The sequence below is a fragment of the Protopterus annectens genome, chromosome 4.part1 (assembly GCF_019279795.1).
Source record: "Protopterus annectens isolate FY-2018-M chromosome 4.part1, PAN1.0, whole genome shotgun sequence".
Classification (NCBI taxonomy): Eukaryota; Metazoa; Chordata; order Ceratodontiformes; family Protopteridae; genus Protopterus; species Protopterus annectens.
The window spans coordinates 566169431-566192064 of NC_056734.1; the positions used below are offsets into that span (position 1 = coordinate 566169431).

At 41.4% G+C, this 22634-nt stretch overlaps 1 protein-coding gene across 5 annotated transcripts in view; it reads left to right on the forward strand.

Moving 5' to 3' along the window:
- The window catches only part of MFN1 (mitofusin 1), a 1379005-nt gene that overhangs the window by 374321 nt on the left and 982050 nt on the right, over positions 1–22634 (forward strand). For all 5 annotated transcript variants that reach the window (XM_044070376.1, XM_044070375.1, XM_044070373.1 and 2 more), the window contains exon 7: positions 13138–13246. In XM_044070376.1, coding sequence (XP_043926311.1) covers positions 13138–13246 — 109 coding nt within the window. The remainder of the gene's footprint in view (positions 1–13137; positions 13247–22634) is intronic.

Below are 22634 nucleotides of genomic sequence, written 5' to 3' on the forward strand. Positions count from 1 at the left end.
CAGGGTCCGTAGAGGCACCGCCTTTGTGGAGTGGGACCACAGTTGCCGTACGCCACTCCTTGGGCACGTATCCTGTGGTAAGGCTGAGATTAAACAGCTGCCTTATGTGCGGGTTTAATTCCTCATTTAGCTCGTGTAGCACACAGCCGGGTACACCATCCGGTCCCATTGATGCTGTGTTTTTAGCTTTAGAGAGAGCAGCTTTCACCTGCGCATTTGAGATGTCTGGGAGGCTACACTCCGCTGAGATAGTTATCTCTCCTTTAGGGGGGGAGAGGGGGGTGAAGTTTGCACTGAACCTGTCTGCCAGTATGTTGGCAATGTCTGTGGATTCAGTGATTTTTGTATCATTTTGGACTAATTCTGAGCATATCTGGGAGTTTCCACCCAGGTTCCTAACATAGCTAAAAAAGGCCTTATGATTGTCCTTTGAATCCATGACAATTTTTCTCTCAAAATTGGCCTTAGTTGATTTTATGAGTGCTCGTATTTTTTACTAATAATGATCAGGGTGACTTCCCTTTTATGGATTTTGTTCTATCATGTAATAGCTTTCTCCTCTTATTGTAAAGTTTGTTAATGGCTGGGGTCCACCAGACTGGACGTTTGCCCTTTGTGGAAAGAGTCTTGGTTTTATTTGGGATTGCCTGATCTATGCAGTCCTGGAGGTGTTCATAGAAGGCATTTGTAAGGGCTTCCGCAGCTTGGGTTGTGGTTTCCACTGGTTCAGGGGCCTTGAAGGATACCACACCAGTCTTGAGTAGTGTGAAGTTTGCTTTAGAAAAGTTCTTCACTGTGGTCTTTTGTTTGGGGTGGGGCGGGATGTGGATTTCCAGTGAGATTAGTTTATGATCAGATCTCACCAATGAGGGATATACTTCCGTGTGGAGCATTTTGTCCCCATGTTTGTGATAATGAGATCTAGTATATTTTCTCCTCTCGTGGGAACAGTGACTAGCTGTTCCATGGCATTTGAATTTATGAACTCCAGGAACCGTTGGGCTAGAAAGTTAGGGCTTGAGTAATGTTCCCAGTCTATATTCGGGTAGTTGAAGTCACCCAATATGATGGTGTTTGGAGATACATTTATACCCTCCAGAGTCTTCAGGAAGGCTGTGTGGGGTTCCTGAGTTTGAGAGGGTGGCCTGTAGCATGCTACAATTTGTAGAGCAGTTTTGCCTATGGTTAGTTGCACCTGGATGGTTTCCAAGCTTGGGTTGCCACCAACCTGGAGGTGTGGGTATCCTTTATGAATATGGATACACCCCCTCCTTTTGTGGTGTGGTCCGGGTTTTGGGGCCGGAACGCATGTTATGAGGTAAAACCTAATAGTGCTGGGGTGCTCTCAGGAGCCTTGAACCAGGTTTCAGTTACAGCACAGACATCGATGTTCTCCATACTGAGAAGGGCCTCGAAAGTGCGTGCATTTTGAGATTTAGACTTCTGGCATTGAGCAGCATTACCCTCAGTTTCTTCCCATTTTTGTTTTCTAGGGTGGTAGGTTTAGAATTTGAGCCTTGCCTAAAAAAGGCACTATGGGGGTGGCAAGAGCCTTAGCCAATGTCCGGAATCCCAGGGGTGACAGGTGCAAGCCGTCCCTTGCGAAGCAGCGTGACTTGTCAAGCATGTCATCCCAGGCAGACAGACACTGGATCCCCTTTGAATGACACCAGACATTAAGCCAATTGTTAAAGCTGATCATCTTGTCTCTATATTGTGGCTTCATTCTTGGTGAAGGAAGGATACTGCTCAGGGTCAGGGTCATACCTGCCTGGGCTACATAATCAGAGAGCTCCTCTATGTCTCTTTTCATGTAGTCCAGGGAGGTATGTCTCAGGTCGTTCACACCAGCATGGACAATGACTGTGTCATATTTGTACTTGCCGTGGAGTGACCCGAGTGCTTGTGTTATGTGGTGGATTCTAGCGCCTGATAGGCAGCTTACTGTGACCCTCTCCTTGTTCAGCCTGGTGAGTGGGACATCAGTGTGTCTGACTATGGAGTCACCTATGACAAGTATGTTTGGTGTTGTATTTGGCCTTAAGGGCTGTGACTGCTTTGCACACTGATTTTGTGGTTTATGTGTTGCTTGTGGGTTGTCTTGAGGTAGCAGTTGTTTGGGTGTCTGCTTTGGAGGCCTCTGCTGTTTAGGTAAACTTTTACTCAGAGCCTCCGAGTATGTCTTTGTGTGTTTATGTGTTTGATTCAGTGGTGTGGTAGCATTATGTGAGGCTGGTTTTGTGGTGTGTGTAGTTGCCTTCTCCTCCTGTCTGGTCTTGCCAGTCCTGAGTTGAGAGAGCTCAGCCTCCAGTTTGGCTAAATAGCTGCATCTCTCGCAAGTATTTGTGTTATGTGGGAGGAGGAGAGGGTTGTCTGTGTACATGAGGCAGTTATAACATTGCCTCAAGATTCCCAGATTCACCAGCTGGACCGGAGAGGAGATTGACAACTGACCTTTGGACATGCTAGAATAATATTGGGAATTCCTTAATAATTGAAAACAAGGGCCAGTGGGGAGTGAGGGTGTAGTGCTTTTAATTTTTAGTGCTGACTTATATAATTGCTGTAGTGAGCAAGTGCCAGGTAACTTGAGTGCAATATGTTACAAGTAACTAAATGCAAAAACGACAAACAGTAACTTTCTTTCAAGTGAAACAAGGAAATAAGTAAAGTAAGCAATGCAGATATCACTAGTGATCCACAGAAGCGCTGAGAAGCCACGTATTAGGTGGAATTAGCGTTCCAGGGAAATAACAAGCAAACAAACAAGCAGCATATAAACAAAGCTAGATTCAGCAGGCCTGGATTTAGTCTATGCTACAGCAAACAAGGTGTACCAATTTCAGTAAGATACAGTTCAAATATTCAGGCACTATAAACCTTTAACCAGAAATTCCCAGCTCAGAAGGGCAGAGTCCAGCCTCTTCTCCCACAAGAGTGCAGACCACGAACCTTCTTAATGTAAAATAACTGGCCTGAAGCCCAAGTGCTTAAACCAGAACTAATACACTTGGACACTGGGCTCTCAATCAGCAGTTCCCAACTTAGAAGGATGAAAGCTACCTGTCCTGCCACCACAGTGCTTGCCACAAACCTTCCTAATGTAAAACAACTGGTCTGAAGCCCAAGTGCTTAATCCAAAAGACTTAGAATGATAGCTACACTTTAATCAAGTTACAACCAAGCAGTAATAAATACAATTGAATACTTTAGAGAATGTCTGGATTAGGGCTCAAGTTACACAAACAAAGCTAGATCCAGCAGGACCGAATCCAGTCTATGCCACAGCAAACAAGGCGCACCAACTTCAGTAAGAAGCAGTTCAGATATGCATGCACTATAAGCCTTTAACCAGAAATTCCCAGCTCAGAAGGGCAGAGTCCAGCCTCTCCCCCCACAAGAGTGCAGACCACGAACCCTCCTAATGTAAAATAACTGGCCTGAAAGCCCAAGTGCTTAAACCAGAATTAATACACTTTTAGAATAACAGACACTGAGCCCTCAATCAGCAGTTCCCAACCTAGAAGGATGTAAGCTACCTGTTCTGCCACTACAGTGCAGACCACAAACCCTCTCTGTGCAAAACAACTGGTCCGAAGCCCAAGGGTTTAAACCAAAAGGCTTAGAATGAGTTACACCAAGCAGTAATAAATACAACTGAGTATTTTTAAGATGATGCAAAAGTAAAATGAAGTAGGTAGAAACACAAGTACAGTAAAAGCAGATGAAATTTTTATTTATTTATTTTTTTAATCTGAACAAGTGCTGAGATCAAAGAAACAGATTTGAGTGCTGAAACTAGAAAACTGGCTAGTTATAAGAAAAAAAAAACAAGCTAGATATATATATTTTATATATATATATATATATATATATATATATGTGTGTGTATATATATATATATATATATATATATATATATATATATATATATATACATACACACATTCATAAGTTCACAGGTGTGTACTAGGTTAATGGCCGTGGAGCCTTTACAAGCCCTGGCATTCTGCCACCTGACCTTCGTTCCTAGTGCCTCTGTCGAGAAAAGTCACTGGAGTGATCCCTGGGGTGAATTTTCTATTTCCCATCCACTCATCAAAGTTTCTCTTAAAGAGGGCCAGTGAGGTGCTCTGCTTGACATGTATGGGAAGTCTATTCCATAGCATGGGCACTCTCTGGGTTATGAACATGTTCCTCCAGCATGTTCTATTGATTGTGGTAATGAGGTTGACATTCTGGAGGAACATGTTCATAACCCAGAGAGTGCCCATGCTATTCCATAGCATGGGCACTCTCTTGGTTCTGAACATGTTCCTCCAGCATGTTCTATTGATTGTGGTAACGAGGTTGACATCTCTGGAGCATGTGGTGCGGAGGGGTTGGGATTTCTTTAGACATAGCATTTCTAACAGAGCTGGGTCAGACATGGCTTTGTAAGTCAAGCAGAGATTGCCTGTAAGTAGGTGATATGAGACAGAATAGTTGGGAGTTTTTTTAGTCTGTCCATATAAGACAAATGTTTAAGGCCTAGGATCCTCTTTGTGAGGTACTTTTGTGGCCTCTCTAGTTGTTGCAGGTGGTTAGTGAGGTACATGCCAAATGGGGCATTGTAGTCAATGATTGTCCTAATGAGGGAAGAGTAGAGGGAGACAATGACCTCTTTCTTCCTGGATGCAAAACCCTTAGTAATGAGATGTGCCACATAGAAGGACTTTCTGACCACAGTAGCAATGTGGTAGTCAAAAGAGAGGTTGCTGTCAACCTGTGTTCCCAGATCTCTTATAATGCCTTCTTTGTTCAGTGGACTGCCATTGATGTGGTAATTCATGGGAACCGGGTTTTTTCCAAAGGGGATGATGACACATATTTTGGCATTAAGCTTAAGGCAATGATTCTGACACCAGTCATTGGTCTCAGTGAGGTCTTTCTGCAGGATGTCAGCATCACTTGGGTAGTTAATAGTAGCTCCCAACTTGCAATAGTCTGCAAACTTTGTCAGCCAGTGTCCTTTCGTGTTGGCCTGGACGTCCGAGAAGTCAATACCAAACAGGAGAGGACCCAGGACCGAACCCTGTGGGACTCCACTCGTGACTGGTCAGCAGTCTGACTTGGAGTCAGCTACTTTCACACTGTGGGTTCTACCTGTGAGCCAGTTTGCAACCCACCTAGTGATACAGGGGTTGATGCCTAGTTCAGTGAGTTTTTCTATGATTCCTAAGTAGGGAATGGTATCAAAGCCCTTGGCCAGGTCAAGGTAGGCTGTATGAACCACCTTGCCTTCATCCACAGCTCTGGTGACTGATTCATAGACGTTGACCAAGTTGAGCAGGCATAATCTACCCTTCACAAAACCAGACTGTGTGGGATCCAGAGTTTGTAGATTCCCTATGTCCTTGTTTATTAGGTCCATGATGATGCGTTCCATAGCTTTGCATGTCAGACTCAGGCTAATGGGGCAATAGTTCCCAGGTTCTGTAGTCGCTCCTCCTTTGTGGAGAGGGATGACTGTAGCAGTGCGCCATTCGGTAGGGACAAAGACTGAGGTGAGGCTGTGATTGAACAGGGCTCACAGGTGAGGTGCCAGTTCACTCTGTAGTTCATGTAGAACACAGCCAGGGATATTGTCAGATCCCGTAGAAGCTGTATTCTTGGCCTTGTACAGTGCTGTTTTAACTTGTGCAGCAGTAATACTGGATGCCTGGCAATCTGCTGGTATTGGGACTGGTCCTTTGGGGGGAGAGGGGTAAAGTTAGCACCAAGTCTGTCAGCCAGTATATTAGCAAGATATGTTGGCTTAGTATAGGAGGTGCCATTGTGCAGTAGCTCAGAGAAAATCTGGGTATTGCCGTGGAGATTCTTTACACAACTATAGAAGGCCTTGCGGTTGTCTTTATTATCTGCTGCAATTCTGTTTTCATAGCTAGCTTTAGAGGATTTGATGAGGGATCTCAACTTTTTTTGAGGCTGATAAGGGAGTTTTTCCAGTCTTGGGACTTCACCTTGTTTCGCATCAGTTTCCTTCTTCTGTTGTAGAGTTTGTTTATGGCAGGGGACTACCAGATTGGCTTCCTTTTTTGGAGGAGAGCATCTTGGTTCTATTGGGTGTGGCAAGATCCATGCATTTGTGTACGTGTTTGTACAGTGCATTGGTATATGATTCGGCAGTCATGCAACTTTTCTCCGTTTGCATGGATGCCGTGAAGTTAGCCACCTCTGTTTTTAGGAGCCCAAAGTTAGCCTTGGAGAAGTTTTTCATGGTGGTTACCTTTGGGGGGGGGGGGCTTCCAAGGTGATTAGTTTGTGGTTGGTTCTAACCAGGGAGGAGTTGATTATTGGTGTAGAGTAACGGTCGCCCATGTTAGTAACGACCAGGTCAAGGATATTGCTGCCTATAGTGGGGGTAAGAATGAGTTGTTTTCTCACCAAATGTTTCTTTTGATGAGAGAGGTTTTTTTTTTTTTTGTTTGTTTGTTTTTTTTTTTTTGTCCCTTGGAATGATTTTCTTCTGAAACCATGTTCAGATTGAGTCTGTTTTTTCAGCAGGACCATCATGATCTTCCACAGTTTTTAAAGCAGTAGTAGGATTTATTGCAACTGAAATTTCCTGAACCTACTCCACTTCCTCCTGTTAGAGGGTTCTTTATATACAGCATGATAGCCATCCTTCTGCCCCAAATAATGCAGCAACGTTCCTTAAGCTTAAAAATTATTTTCTAACCCGAGGTCAAACCAGTAAGTGATTTCCATGGTAAACCCAGCTGCTGCTAAACATCTGATAAATGCCAATCCCACCTCACTGGCAAGAATGAGAAAGCCTTTGAAAGGTTTGGGAAGAAAGTGTGTTCTTCAGCAGCATTTGTTGTCAAATTTGCATATTAGAGTTCATATTTGCCTGTACTGAGGATTTGAGGAACATTATGGCTTATTTTTCCTTATTGAGGGGAAATCATCTTTTTGTAATTTTATTGCTTTTGTGTCTTGTGTGACTAAACATTCCTTGAAATATGCTTACAATGGGTCTACTTCATATCTTTGAAATTCCAGAGCATAGAACCTCTGATCATCGATAACCAGAGGATCGAAATTCCGAAACATTGAACCAATGAAAAAAAATTAAAACGTGCAAACTTTTGATTTCACGTTTTTGCAGGGGTGCAAGCCCCCTGCTAATTAAATATACCAATTCCGATATCACACTACAGTGAAGAGAAAGGGTAAATCCCTGTTCCTCACTGTACATCAATCTCCATTCACAAGGTTCAGTATTTCGGAACTTCGATCCTCTGGTCTTTGATGATCAGAGGTTCAGTGTTCCGTTGTTTCGAACATATGAAGGAGATCCCTTACGATTCTGCTGTTACCACTTCCAGAGCTACTGCTACTGAAACTATTATGAGAATGTTTATTGGGTTGCATACATAACGTCTTCTTGAAGATGTAAAAGGTGATAGAGAGCTAGTCTTTGGACCATCTCCTGCAGAGGTTCTTAAAATATTAAAATATGATGTGATAGAGAACTGATTTAAGGCATTTCTTTTATTTTTCAGCCATCTCTGTCCAAATTTGTCAAGGGTTTTACTGCTACCGCTGAACCCTTTTTTTTTTTTGTTTTTGAAACGCAAAATTAGCAGACTTTAAAAGCCATGGCAAGGGGGCTCTAAAAAGAAAAGAGGAGACCCACAGAAACAAGGACAGTCTAACAAGTCTGAATGACTTCCTTCAGCATTCCACTCCCTGTTTCCCACACTTGCAAGCTTTCAATTCTTCCCAAAAATCTGTCCCTCGGTTTTTCTCTTTGGCCAAAGATTGTCTGTGACAAATGGGTTCTGAGAGTGATTCATTAGTAATATAGATGGCAATGGGACTTGCTCTCTCCTTTTCATCTGCAAATAAAACTTTTTTTCCCGTCTGTCATTCAACATTCCCTAACGCAGGGGGTGATATAAACTGTTCTTCCTTTTAAGAGAGGAGGCTTTTACGCAATAAACGTTTTGATGTCAAAGAAAAAGCTTCGTGGAGACAAGTCCTAGACCATTCCTTTCTAAATAAGCTTGTGAGAGTTTCAATATTCAGCATATCTCACCATAACCTGTTACCTCTCATTCTACATTTAAGTTTGTAGTGATCTTAGATTTAAAAGATGCTTATCACATCCCTGCAGCTCAAAATTTCAAATGTTTCTTAAGGTTTTCTGTGTCTGAATCACACTTTCAGTTTTGTGCATTACCCTTTGGTTTTTCCACTCCTCCGAGGATATTTACAAAGCTTGTAACTCCAGTGGTAGCCTACCGCAGAATGCAAGGTGTTCTCATTTTCCTTTTTTGGAAGACTTGCTTATCTTTGCAGAGTCTTTTTGAAGTGTCAGGATCTCCTGCACAGACTGGGGTCTCAGAAGAACTCCCAAAAGGCTTGCTTGACTCCCTCTCACGGGATTATTTTAATGGAGTGTCTCCCAAATAATCAGTTCATGGTTTTTCTACCACTAAAAAAAGTAGATCTATATCTGGATCCATTCTTGAGTTTTTCCACTCGACAGAAATCTTCAGTAAGGGAATTTCTCAAGATAATATATTTTGTGGCAGCCACTATTCTTGTGATTCCTTCTTTTTCTTCCACCTCCAGCACAGTCAGTGTGTAATTGGGAATGCCTCAGATGTTGCTTGGGAAGCAGTGTCTGTGGGAGTAAAAATGCAGGGCCTTTGTAACAAAAGACAAACTTAAAACAGATGTTGGCATTTGTTAATGATTTCAAATCTCTCAATCATCTGTGGGTCCCAGGACCATTACAGCACCACAGTAATATGGTTATAAACAGGGGCGAACCAGATTTTAACCTCTGTACAGACTACCCATGGTAGCTAGAGATATAGCTTTCCAGCATAATCTTTCTCTACTGGCATCTTATATCCTATCAGAGCAAAACCTCATGGCAGACAAGCTGAGCAGGACCATGACGGATCCCCTGATTCAGTTTCTATTTGTGAAGGTCTTCCTGGAATTGATCCAGCTATAGGGGAAACACCAAAAAATAGATTTATTTACCTCCAGTCACAATAGTCAGTTCACAAAATTCTGCTTCAGGACTCCATGCAAGAAGGCCTGAAAATGCATCTGTTTTCTTTTTCTTTAGACAGGAATGTTCCTGTATGCTTTTCCATTCTTTCCACTAATGTTTTGGTTCATTCTGAAGATTCAGAATGACTCGCCAAAGGTCATTGTGTCGACTCCCTTCTGGCCCAGGCATTAGTGGTTGTCTTTTCTTTTAGAAATGGCCAAGGGCAGTTACCACAAACTTCTTCGCAGACTGGACCCACTCACACAAGACAATGAATGTTTGATGGATCCCATCTCATAACAATTTCAACTAACTGTCTGGAGGATAGTCTTAATACCGTTAAGGCACCTATTTTCTGAGGATTTTCAGCAAGTGTTAGAGGCAAGAAAACTTGCTATTAGGCAATCATATGTCAGCAAACTGAAAAAATATTTTCTAATTGGTACCATGGCAGGAACTAGGACCCTCTGGCTTTTTCAGTATCTCCATCAAGGTATTCTTTTTGACCATTTCAGCATGTCTGCTCAGGGATCCTCCCCTTTCAATGCTTTCCCATATGAAAATGTTTTTGAAAGGGGTGCTACATACCACCTCTTAGAAAACAGGTAGTTCCTCCTTGAGATCTCAACGTTGTTTTTGAAAAAATAACTCTTGCTCTATTTGAACCAGCTGATCAGGTTGAATTGAGCTTCTTAACATGGCAACAGTTTTCCTGATGGCTTTGCCTTCTGTAAGAAGAGTATCTGGGTGGCCAACACTTATGGATCAATGTGTTCTTATTTTCCACAGAGATAGTGTTTTCTTAAGAACAAATCCTTCCTTTGTATGTAAAGTGGTGTTCAGGTTTACGTTAAGCCAAGCTATCCATTTCCCTTTCTTCTTCGCAGATCCTAAAAATGAGGGAGAAAGAATTCACCATACTTTGGAAGTCCACATACAGTTCAGATATCTTGCCAGAACTAAAATGTTCAGGAAATTTGATCAGTTGTTCATTTCTTGTGATTGTGAGAAGAAAGGACAGCTTAGCCAAAGCAGACTATGGTTGAAATGGTTGTGTTATGCTATTACCTTATGGTGTACCCACTACAATAAGGCAATGTTAGGCAGGGTTAAGGTTTACTCTTCTAGGGCCTTGGCTTCATCTGTGGCATTTTGGAAGGATTTGGATTCCAGAAGTATTTTAGAAACAGCAGCTTGGTCATCTGTAAATACCTTATAAAACACTACAGACTAGATTCCTTCTCCAGGTCTTGGGCAGGCTTTGCTAGGATCATTCTTCAGGGGCTCCTGGGCCCATATCTTTCCTCCTTCCAGTCAGTTTAAACTATGGTAGTCTACCCATATTGCTAAGGCTGCTGCAGCAACAATCAGATAATGAACATAATCGAGTTATGTTAGTAAACTTGTAACAGTAGATGTTCAAATGATCACTGCTGCAATAACCACTCGCATCCTTCCATCCCCCTACTTTTGTATGTTTTAGTTGCCAGGATGAGGGCCTTTATTGTAATTTTCCTAACATTTATCTCTTTCAGGCTCTAGCCTTCCTCTCTGTTGGTATGAAAACTCTGACGGGCTTGGTGCCCAAACCTCATTATTTTCCTTTTCTTCTGCATACCGGAAGTCTTTTGAAAAGGCACGCTTTCAGTAAATGGGAGGTAATTTGCCTTTTTCATTGAAACACAGTAATGTTTTTTACAAGACAATCTTTATTGAGTTATCACTTATGATATAGGCAGTCATGCATTTATATAAATAAAAAAATTGACATTTTTAGTTGCAAGCATTTTACATTACATATAATCTACTGTAAAGTAATTGTTGCTCGAACATTACATAACTCATTCAGTTCCTGACTTGCCCAAAATCTCATTCCTTCGCCAAAACATTGTTTTGCATGTATTGTTCCCACAATTACCAATTTGCTCCAACCCATTTCTAAAGGTCCCAGTTCCAGTTTTTTTATCTCTGTTACTGTATTAACTACATCTAGTACAGTTGGTTTATGCTTTGATTCCCATTTTCTAGTAATTGCTTTTGTGGCAACCACTGGAATTAAACTCAGCAGGCCAATCACAATGTACAGGTGTACTTACCAGTTGCATCCTAGTCTACTCCAAATTTTTTGTTAATCTTTACATATTCTTTTCATCCGGTGATACCAATACTATATTGACAACCTCTTTTTTTCTCCACTTGTTACATGCTGTTCATGTTTTTGTGCCATTTTACTACTGTTATTTCTGAACAATGTATGATGCGAATATGTATTATCTTACATATGCCTGTAATTGTATATAATGTATTTTTCTTTAATGATAATATTTGATTTGTAAAATTCTTTTTGACAAAATATTCCATTTGTAATTTTTGTTCACTGAGCTTTTCTCCTGGGGCCTCCACAGAAAAAGGCCCACTGGCCCAGTCAGACCTTCTTGACAAGCAAATGTAAAATAAAATGTAAAATAAAATAAAATAAATAATAGCTATTTTTTTGTTAAAGATCCAGTTGGATAGAAGAGAGCAATCATTTTGAGGAATTATTTTGAGGTGTTCCTTTGAGATGGTTAAGACTGTGTTGTTTGCAGAGTCAGAATTTAATATCAAGTAAATTTGTTGAAAGGTCAGTAATATAATACAGAGAAGAGAAGAAGTCCGAGGACAGAGTCTTTCTGCTGGACCCCTTTAGAAATGGTACCAGTGCAAGAGTTTTTTTTTTTATATACATGTGTGTATATGCATATGTAGATTTGTGTTTGTTAGACACACACAACATATATATATATATATCACTCATATATGTTTCTGTAGTTTTATACATTTGTGTGTGTGTGTGTGTGTGTGTGTGTGTATATATATATATATATATATATATATATATATATATATATATATATAGATATATAGATATATATACACATATATATAAATACGTACATGTGTGTGTGTGTGTTTGTATATATATATAGATAGATATATATAGATATATATATATATATATATATATATATATATATATATATATATATATATATATAGATACACACACACACACACACATACACACACATACACACACACACAGCCGATATGTGCTGTATGTACATATATCTATATGTGTGTGTGTATATATATACACACACACACACACACATATATATATATATATATATATGTGTGTGTGTGTACACACACACACACATACATATATATATATATATATATATATATATATATATATATATATATATATATATATATATATATATGCACACACACACACACACACACACACACACACACACACACACACACACAAATGGCAATGTTTAGTTATGCTGGTTTTAGGAAACTGAGATACTGCCTATACCAAAACAGAAAAAAAATTGTAAAAGGCTGCCATTTATTGTAGTACTTTCTTGTTAATGCACTGGATAGTTTGTTTCCTTAAATAAATGCATAGGATTTTTCTTTTGCCATTAGTTTGCTTTTTGATCAGTTTTGAGTACTTTGCTGGCATTCTGATGAATAATGTCGACGTTCCTTTCATAGATAAAGTAGTCCCTATAGATGCAAATTTGGTAAGAGAACTATTGAGAGAATGTGCTTTTTGTATTAAGAACTATCAAGAGCATTTTGAATCTGTACCTGAAACAACATTTTGTGCAGTGCTTGAAGTTTGGCTTTTTAAAATTGTGAGATTTTAACAAACAATACATTTGTTTTCTATAGCTGCATGCATGTGCATGTTAATATAGTGTTCTGAACTTGACTTTGTTGAAAATACAAGTAGCTTTTCCGAGAAACATCAGTATCCTTAAAATATGGATTGTGTGATGGTTTTATAGTGACATGATCAATCTAAAGTCTTGAATTAGAGAATTTGAATTAATGCCTAAAGACTTTTTTTAACTAGTTATTGTTTACTTTGCATCATTTGTCCTGTCTTTTTTATGTTAGCATATTTATTATATGTTTACTACAATTATTGTCTTGTAGTATTAATTTAGTATTTTGTGTCTAATGCACAGAGATTTTTCCGAAGTTTTCATTCATGTGTCAAAATGGTTTCTTTCTAGCCCTGGTACAGATGTCACCACTGAGCTGGACAGCTGGATTGATAAGTTTTGCCTTGATGCTGATGTCTTCGTCCTAGTGGCTAATTCTGAATCTACCCTCATGAATACAGTACGTGTATGCATTCATGCATTTTAAGTAATGCACAATGTTGTTACAAAAGTTTAGCTTTTAAATGATGGTATGCTTCTTATTTGCTTATTTTTAATTATTTACATTTCATAATGAATTCACTGAACCACACAGCTGACCTGTTTAAGATACCCCCCACTCTGGTCAATAACTGTACTATAGCATAGCTGGTTGTGAAAATGCACAGAGAACTGCCAAGTATAACAGTGAGGAAGAAATAAACTGTTATAAAATGGACACCTATTCTGAAGCAGACAAAGTAAACCAGGAGAAGGCAAAGAAATGCAAGAAAAAAATGGCTAGTAGTTTACTAGTTTTGTGGCATGTAATATGTTGTGTTGACTTGCATAATTTTGGAAAGATCACATTAGTTTGGTTGCAAGCCAGTAATGCTTGGAACACTATGTTGAGGCCTGTTTCCCTGTTACTTATGATCTTAAGTCACCAGTTGATATAAAGACTTCAGTAACAACCAGAAACACTAGCAACTTTATTTATTCTCAGCAATGTGAAATAGTAATATTTGTTGGAGATTAGACTTATCTTGCCACCCCAAGTAGTCAGTCCTTTCCCTGCCCCAATACACACAGACTTCTCAGTGACACTGGTGAGTGTCCATTCCACTTGTATCAGTCCCTTAAGGACTGAAGGAAATAAAGAAAGCAGCCCCTGTTTGAAATGGATGTATGGTTTCATTTCCCTAAATCCCTCTATTTTGACAGATGTGCATCTCTCCTAACTCACACTTCACTGATGACTTTAGCATTGCTTTGTTGCCATGATTGCAGCCACTTGCATATACATTGACAAGAAGAAAAAAAATCCATTGCTACCATTTTTTTTTGTTCAGTGCCAGAGTGTCCTCCTTGGGATACCCAGATCTGTGGCTTAAGTTTGTGTGTTGATATTTGTCAGCTGCCCAGTTGACCAGTGTCTTTCCCTTTATTTATTTCTTTGTTGACTGGATTGACCTCCTAGGTACAAGTGCTTCTTTGGAAGAGCAACATGGAAGTACTGGTTCAATGACTTGCTCAGGGTCACATAGCAGGCAAGTATAGACAGAGTGGAATCAAACTGACAGTTTATTTGCAACCTGTAGTCTTTGTATTTAAGTTCCTGAGAGCTTAAATTTGAATAATTCTTGCCTTTTTAAACTGTGAGCACTAGTTATCTATTACAATGCGCACGCATGCTTACTGGGATACCTCAGGAGTACTCTTATCACAGGTGTCATTGATTCCACACATGCACTCACCCCACTATCAATTGTAGGTGTTCCCTTTGTCAGAACCATGATATAAAATAATTCTGATTTTTATTTTATTTTATTTTATTTAACATTTGTTGACCAGGAAAGTCCGACTAGGACAGAGCGTGTTTTCAGTGGAGTCCCTGGGAGAAACGCTCCAAACGCATGTCTTTAGAATGTTGGAGGAAACCGGAGTACCCGGAGGAAACCCATGCAAATGCAGGGAGAACATGCAAACTCCTCACAGAAGGCACCCCAGCCGAGAATCAAACTGGAGAACCTCTTGCTATGAGGCGACAGTGTTAACCACTGCACCACTGCGTCACCTGGTACCTTTTCTCTTATAGAGAGTACAGTTAATCATAGTGTCACTGAACTCTTGTTGACTCTTTCACTTCAGGCCCACTGACCCCCACCAGTACTTTCTCTTAACTGTAGGATTTTTCTTTCTTGTATTGCAGAGACCTCTTCATTCTTCAGGAGTTATCCTCAACTTGAGGATTTTGATTTTGCATAGTAACTGTAAAACATTTTCCTCAAGGATGAAGTTGCAGAGCATTACATTACTCAAAACATTAAGTTCAAAATTACTGATAATTGCTAAGAATGTGAGCTTGCATGCAGTCTGGCAAATATTTGCTTGTAACTTCACGTTTTCTAATATTCAGGAACACATTTTCACGATACCATCTGGAGCAATGTACTTTATTTACTGTGGTAGTGGTTTACATGTTTGTACCTTACAATGTAATTCTGAAGTCACTCTATAAAATTTGCGTTTCCTGCAAAACATTGTTTCTTAAAGTTGGTTGTGTCAAAAATCTGGGATAGAACAGTTGAAATTGTGCCTCCTTGATATATGTGTAGCACATAGCCTGAGGACTGAAAATCTTCTTTCTAGTTTTGTGATCTTTGGTCCAGTTGTTCCATCTGTTCCCCGTCATTTTCTTGTTTCCTCAAAAGGCAAGGCTTTGTTGTGGTCTACCACCCCCTGCAGAGAAAACTGAAAAATAATGATCTTTAGTTACTTTTTTCCCCATCGTCTGCTGTTGACATTTATGCTTGGCATCATTGCATGGAATTATATATGTACTTCTTACACTGCTATTGTATATGTTTATCTGTGTCGCACTCTGTTGTCTGCTTCCTTCGGTCTCTGTGGCTACCAATGGGGTTGTTAGGCACAACATATGATGGGTGTTATTGCATACAATTGTAGCCCTGATGAAATAATTGCACATCTGTTGTAGGTAATGTGATTAACCGAGGCCTGTTACTGCAGGTCATGCACAAACAACCTTATCCCACTTCCACACTGTGTATATACTACTGACAGTTTCATAACACACACACACACACACACACACACACACACAAAATGAATAAGCAGTGTTGTCCTCCAAAGGGCATCCTTCCGTTGAATTTCATCAGTACATTATATCCCCCCCACCCCCATTTGGCAGTCATGGCCCTGGTATAGTTTATCAGTAACCTGATCCTATATTTTCTGAATCAGTCACTGCAAAAAGAGGGCATTTCAACTGACTTTGGGGAGCTTGGAAATGTAGATTATTGCACTGTTGGAATGCAGGATGGGAGAGCAAGCAATGAAATACCTTTATCAGAATGTTTTCTGTTAAGTTATTAAATCAGGAACTGTTAGACTGTTCATTACTTGTGCTTGGCATTGCTTCTGTTGGGTAGTGGAAAGAATTGTAAATTACAGTGTGGGAGTATACGTGATACATTTCCATGTCTGTATCTCTGCTTTACAGTCCACTGCTGACACAGAGAAAATATGTGGATCATTAGAGAAGTCTGTAAATGACACAGCCTGTGATTGTTGGTGCATTAAATTACTTTGCATCATTAGATATGTTTGTGCATTTATCTTCAGATTTTTGACCTTATAAATATATATATATTTTTTTTTGCTTTTGCTGTTTGACATTACTATCCAATGTCAGAGCTTGATATGCTACAGTGCAGAGGGCATTCTTGCCCTCTGAAGTGTATTCTTACTGCCTTTCCATTGACCTTTTGCACTTGGACAGTCTGATGTCCTTCAAGGATGCAACTGCAGTCCTGACATATGGGTTGTCCTGCCTCAGGCAGCCCTTCGGTCGGCCGGATTCCAAAGTCTGGGTCCGGCGTCGGCTGATGTTGCCCTTTCCCCGACGTCAGAGCGCCTGGGGTATAAAAATGTCAGCCGACGCCATCTTCTTCAGTCTTTCTTGCCACGTGGCGCCCGAAGCAGAAGCAGTTCGCAAGTGCCGGTTGACCAGCTCCTGTGTTTTCAGCTACTGAAGTCTTCAAAAAAGCTAAGTACCCCATTGGGGACCTTTTCTTGCCTCAGCCGATGTCAGATAAAAGTGAAAAAGTTAATAATTGTTTAACTTGTGGGAAACAAATACCTCATAAGGATTTCCACTCTTACTGCTTACCCTGCCTAGGCCCAGAACACAACGTCTCGGCCTGTGCAGCTTGTGCCTCTTTCAATAAACGCACTCTTAGGCGTCGGTCAGAGTTTGCACAGGATTATTTTGGGGAAGATTTCTGTTATATCATGCCGTCGGAGCTTCTGACAGCACATTTACCTAAAAAATGGAAGGATAAGGACCGACACCCGCGGTCCGCGGTCTCGGCCGACACCACGCTTAGGCCTACCGTGAGTTTCTCTGTCTCTTCTGAGCCGGTTTCGCAACCACTACAGACCGACGACACCGCTCCACCTTTTACTTCGGTACCGGAGGCCAGCTTGGTGCCGGTTTCTGTTCTCCCCTCTGAGACCGTAGCCCAGGATATTTCTGACACCATTTCAGTGGATAAGACTACTCCAGCACGTGGGGCTGCTAGGCCTCCAGTGTCTATGTCCATTAAGGCCTACACACATGCTAAGGCTGCCAAACAGGCTAAGTCTCTCCCTCCAAGATCTCTTTCTCTGGGATCCACTTCTGGTTCTCAAATTTTAAGTTTAGCTGAGGACCTTGTTTTTTTAATTAGGGGTTCACGGCCTCATCCAGATAGAGGCTGTCAGCCGCCTTCTGACAAGAGGCCTAGGGTTGAGCAGGTAGATTCCCAGTCCTCCGATGAGGCCTCAGGTGATTCTGCACATTCAGACTACCAGGAGGAGGCCTTCCCGGCCTACGAGGATTCTGATGTGGAGGAATCTATTCCCTCTGCTTCTCCTCCTGAGGAGTTTTCCTTTGGGGAAACGCTTCATTCCATGAGGGAACACTTCAAATGGCAAGGCCAAGAATACTCAGATTCTAGGAAAAGGTTAAGGGAATTTTTAAAGCTACCTCAGCATAGACCCTTAGCTATTCCTCCAGTTTTAAATGTTTTAGATGATGTGTACTTAGAATCTAGTGTTTCCCCTGACTCCCTCCCCCCAGCTCCTGTCAAGCCAGACAGGTACTACAGGGTCCCAGACACACATCAATTTCTGTACAAGGGCCATACTGCTGACCCTGAAACTATTTCTCAGGGGCCTAAAGGGGTTTCCTCCACTACTGCTAAGAACCCACTCCCTTCGGAAAGAGATTCTAGGGCTTTAGAAAGGTGGGGCAAGAAAATATATACATCTTCCACCCTTTCTATGCGAGCATTAAATTGTCAATTTCATATGATTCAGTATCAGGAATACATGTTGGATGACTTGCAAAAGAAACTGGCTTCCCCTGAACCATTAGATAGAAAGGGGTTACAGGAATTGGTTCATAATACTAAGCAGGTTAGCAGCCATTTCCTTCAGTGTGGATATGATGCATTGGAAGCTTCATGTAGAGCAGCAATGACAGGTGCGGTCATACGCAGACATGCTTGGTTAAAGGAACAAACATTGCCAGACCATGTGAAAATTAAGCTTTTGGACGCACCACTAGAGAAACATAAGCTATTTGGTGCTACTGCACAAGAGGTTTTAAAGAAAATAGAGGAAAAGGCAAAATCAGTGCAAACAGTCAAAGATTTCCTCCAGGTACAGCCTCCAAGATTCAGCAGGAATTGGCCTTCTAAGCATTGGTCCTTTCCTGACGCAGACAAATTTCAAAGAGGCAAAAACAGACGTGGTAGAGGGCAAACTCGAGGCTCCTACAGAGGACGTCAATGTTAGCCTCCGAACCAGAGAGGTGGGGCAGGACCTTCCACTGCTCCGCCAGGACAATCTCAATGACTTGACTTTGACTCCACCATCCAGGGCTCAATTAGAAGCACCTTTGGCCGGAAAATTATCTTTATTCTCACAAAATTGGCACAATATTACAAAGGACAAATGGATACTGGAGATAATAGACAAAGGATACAGATTCCATTTTCATACACTGCCAACAAGACATGGCAGGCCAAACCTGCCACCAAATCAAAGGGCAGAGGCACTCAAACAAATAACAAACCTACTTCAAATAAGAGCAATAGAAAAGGTTCCTTCTGCAGAACAAGGACAAGGATTTTATTCAAGACTGTTCCTTGTTCCAAGAAAAGAAAACCAATGGAGACCCATTCTGGACTTGTCCGCACTGAATACTTACCTTATTGTGCCAAAATTCAAAATGCTGACTTTACAGCAACTCCTTCCCATGCTGGGCAAGGGGTCTTGGCTGGTAACTCTGGACCTCAAGGAGGCGTACCTGCATGTCCCAATCAGACAAAGTTGCAGAAGATACCTCAGATTTCTTGCAGGCTCAGAGCATTATCAATTCTCAGCATTGCCCTTTGGCTTATCTACTGCACCCAGAGTGTTCACGAAATGCCTGGCATCAGTAATTGCACATTGCAGACTTCAGGGGATACAAATATACCCTTACCTGGACGACTGCCTTATACAAGCGGACAGCCAACAAGCCTTGTTAAAAAACTTGGACTATGTCATTCACCTACTGCAGGCCTTGGGATACACAGTCAGTATTCAGAAATCAAGTCTCGTACTATCCCAACAAATACCTTTCCTGGGTGCCACACTGGACACAAACACCCAGATGGCGTTTCTGACAAAAGAAAAGCAAAAACAATTACCAGAATACTTCAGAAGATTGGCAACACACACCCAGATGACTGCAAGGAAAATCCTGCAGGCCCTGGGTTTCATGGCATCTTGCATTCTTCTGATTCCACATGCAGGGCTGCATATGAGGAAACTACAATGGTATCTAAAATGACTATGGTCTCAGCACAGCCACAGCCTGGAAACATTGATCCCACTCATTCCATGCCTTCAAAAGGAATTTCTGTGGTGGGCTCAAGCAAGCCAGATAAACAAAGGTCTGCCTTTCAGCAAGCCTCATACAAGTCAAACCATAACAACAGATGCCTCAGACCATGGATGGGGGGCGCACATGGAGGGCAGATGCATTCAAGGACAATGGACACAAAAAGAAAAGCACCTGCATATCAACCAAAAAGAAATGCTGGCAGTGATACATGCAATCAAGGCCTTCGAAAAGTTCATGCATCAGGGCCATCTACTAATAAAGACAGACAATACCACAGTTATGTGGTACATAAACAAGCAAGGAGGTACCCATTCCTACCCTCTTTGCAGACTGGCAATGAATCTCTGGGATATTTCCCTACAATTGAAAATAGAGCTACAATCCCAGTTTGTACCAGGGAAGGACAATGTTCTGGCGGACAGCCTCAGCAGAAACATCATGGATCCACACGAATGGATGTTGCATCTAGACATTTTCTTACAAATAGCTCAAGCATGGGGAAGGCTGGATATAGATCTTTTTGCCTCCCACTTCAATCACCATCTGAAAAAGTTTTGCACAAGGACATACCATCCTCAAGCATGGAAGGTGGACGCTCCCTCCTTCAGTTGGAACTCTCTAACACTATATGCCTTCCCACCTCTTCCTTTGATGACCAAGGTGTTACTAAAGATCAAGACAGAGCAACCGAAAGTCATACTGATAGCTCCAGACTAGCCAAGACAACACTGGTACCCACTGCTACGGAGCTTGACACACACCAATCCGTGGCTCCTTCCTCAATGGCCACTTCTTCTGACACAGCACAATTACAGGACACTACACCCCAGCTTGAAAACATTGAAGCTGACAGCTTGGAAGATTCCATGACTATTACTCAGGATACACTTTCCAGAAGGGTAAAAGATATCATCCTGGAGGCACGCAGACCTTCCACTAGAAAAACATACTCAGCAAAATGGAAGAGATTTCTTATCTGGAACAGCAAAAAGGGTCAAGACCCATCAGTGATGAGCATTCCACAGATCCTGGAATACTTGGCTGAAATGCTCCACAATGGCCTTTCATATTCTTCCATAAAAATACATGCTTCAGCAATATCTGCCAAATATAACACTGATCCGCCTGTATTTTCTCACCCATTGCTAAGACAGTTTCTAAGAGGTATAAAGAACATCAACCCTCCAAGAAAACCACCAGTGCCTGCATGGGACCTCAACTTCATGCTGGAAAAATTAACTCTTCCTCCCTTTGAACCAGCAGCATCTTCAGAGTTGCAATTTCTGTCTTGGAAGACAGCCTTCCTTCTGGCAGTAACCTCAGCAAGAAGAGTCTGAGCTACAGGCCCTTATGGCCATACAACCATTTCTCATTTTTCACCAGGACACAGTTTCTTTGAGAACCAATCTGTCATTCATGCCAAAGGTGGTATCCAGGGTGTCCCTGAATCAAGCTATTCACCTGCCTACCTTCTTTCCCAATCCTCAAAATAAAGGAGAGAGACTTCTGCACACCTTGGACATACACAGACAGTTGCGCTACTACTTGGACAGAACAAAGTCTTTCAGAAAATCTGACCAGCTTTTTGTAGCTTTCGCTGCTGGATTGCAGGGAAAAGCAATTTCCAAACAGACAGTTTCTAAATGGATTGGAAATTGCATTCGATTCTGCTACTCTTTTCATGGAAAAACTGTGCCAGCTGACATCAGGCCACATTCCACCAGAGCTACAGCCACCTCCACAGCCTTTTTAAGAGGAGTGGCAATAAAGGACATTTTAGAAGCTGCTACATGGAGCTCCGTGCATACATTTTCCAAACATTACAATCTGCCTTTATACTCCAGATCCAGAGCAGGGTTTGCCTCTGCAGTCCTGCAGGGCATTTTAGCTACACCATCTTTGTCTTAGTGCCTAGCACCCCCAGGTTGGCTATGGTATTCAACCCATATGTCAGGACTGCAGTTGCATCCTTGAAGGACATAGTACAGTTTTGTACCTACCATAAATGTAGATGTCCGATAGGTATGCAACTGCAGTCAGGTTTTCCCTCCCACCTACCCCTCTGTGGTATACTTTTGGGTTTCTACCCCTCATTTTAGCTACCTGGGGTAATCTTTTATGGTGTATTTGTTTTTATGCTGTTGTACGTGTCTGGAATTTTTTCTCTATTTTTCAAAATTTAGCCTTCCTTAGAGGGCACCTGGCATCTGGGGCAAGAAACACTGAAGAAGATGGCGTCGGCTGACGGTTTTATACCCCAGGCACTCTGACGTCGGGGAAAGGGCGACATCAGCCGACGCCGGACCCAGACTTTGGAATCCGGCCGACCGAAGGGCTGCCTGAGGCAGGACAACCCATATGTCAGGACTGCAGTTGCATACCTATCGGACATCTACATTTATGGTAGGTACAAAACTGTACTTTATCTGGCATCAGTGAATTAATTTTCCCGGAAGCTGAAAAAGCCTGTGATTTTATATTGTTAGTTGTCTTGCAGTTCTTTTCACTGAGACCAGTGAAGGCCGTTTCAGGAACATTGTAACTGAAAGTGCTGTTCCTAGCTTGCTGTGTGACTACATAATAGTCACATGATTTTGCTCACAATGGCCGATTGTTTTAAGAAGGTCCATCAGTTTTTACTTGCAGAGACTGAGTTTATTTTGTCGTCTAACACATGACTTGTAGAGGTAGAGCGCAGCAGCCTAATAATCCTGTGATGAAAGGAGAGTGGAACCTTTCCATCTTTCTTTGGCTTCACCACCCCAGCAGAGAATTACAAAAAAGCAGTGGCCTCACTCTGCTAAATTTCTGCAGTGCAAGCTACATATCTACAGATGCTTTTCATAGGGTAATTTGAAGAGATAGATCCCAGTTTGTACTTGACCACTGTTAAAGGAGAAAAAAAAAC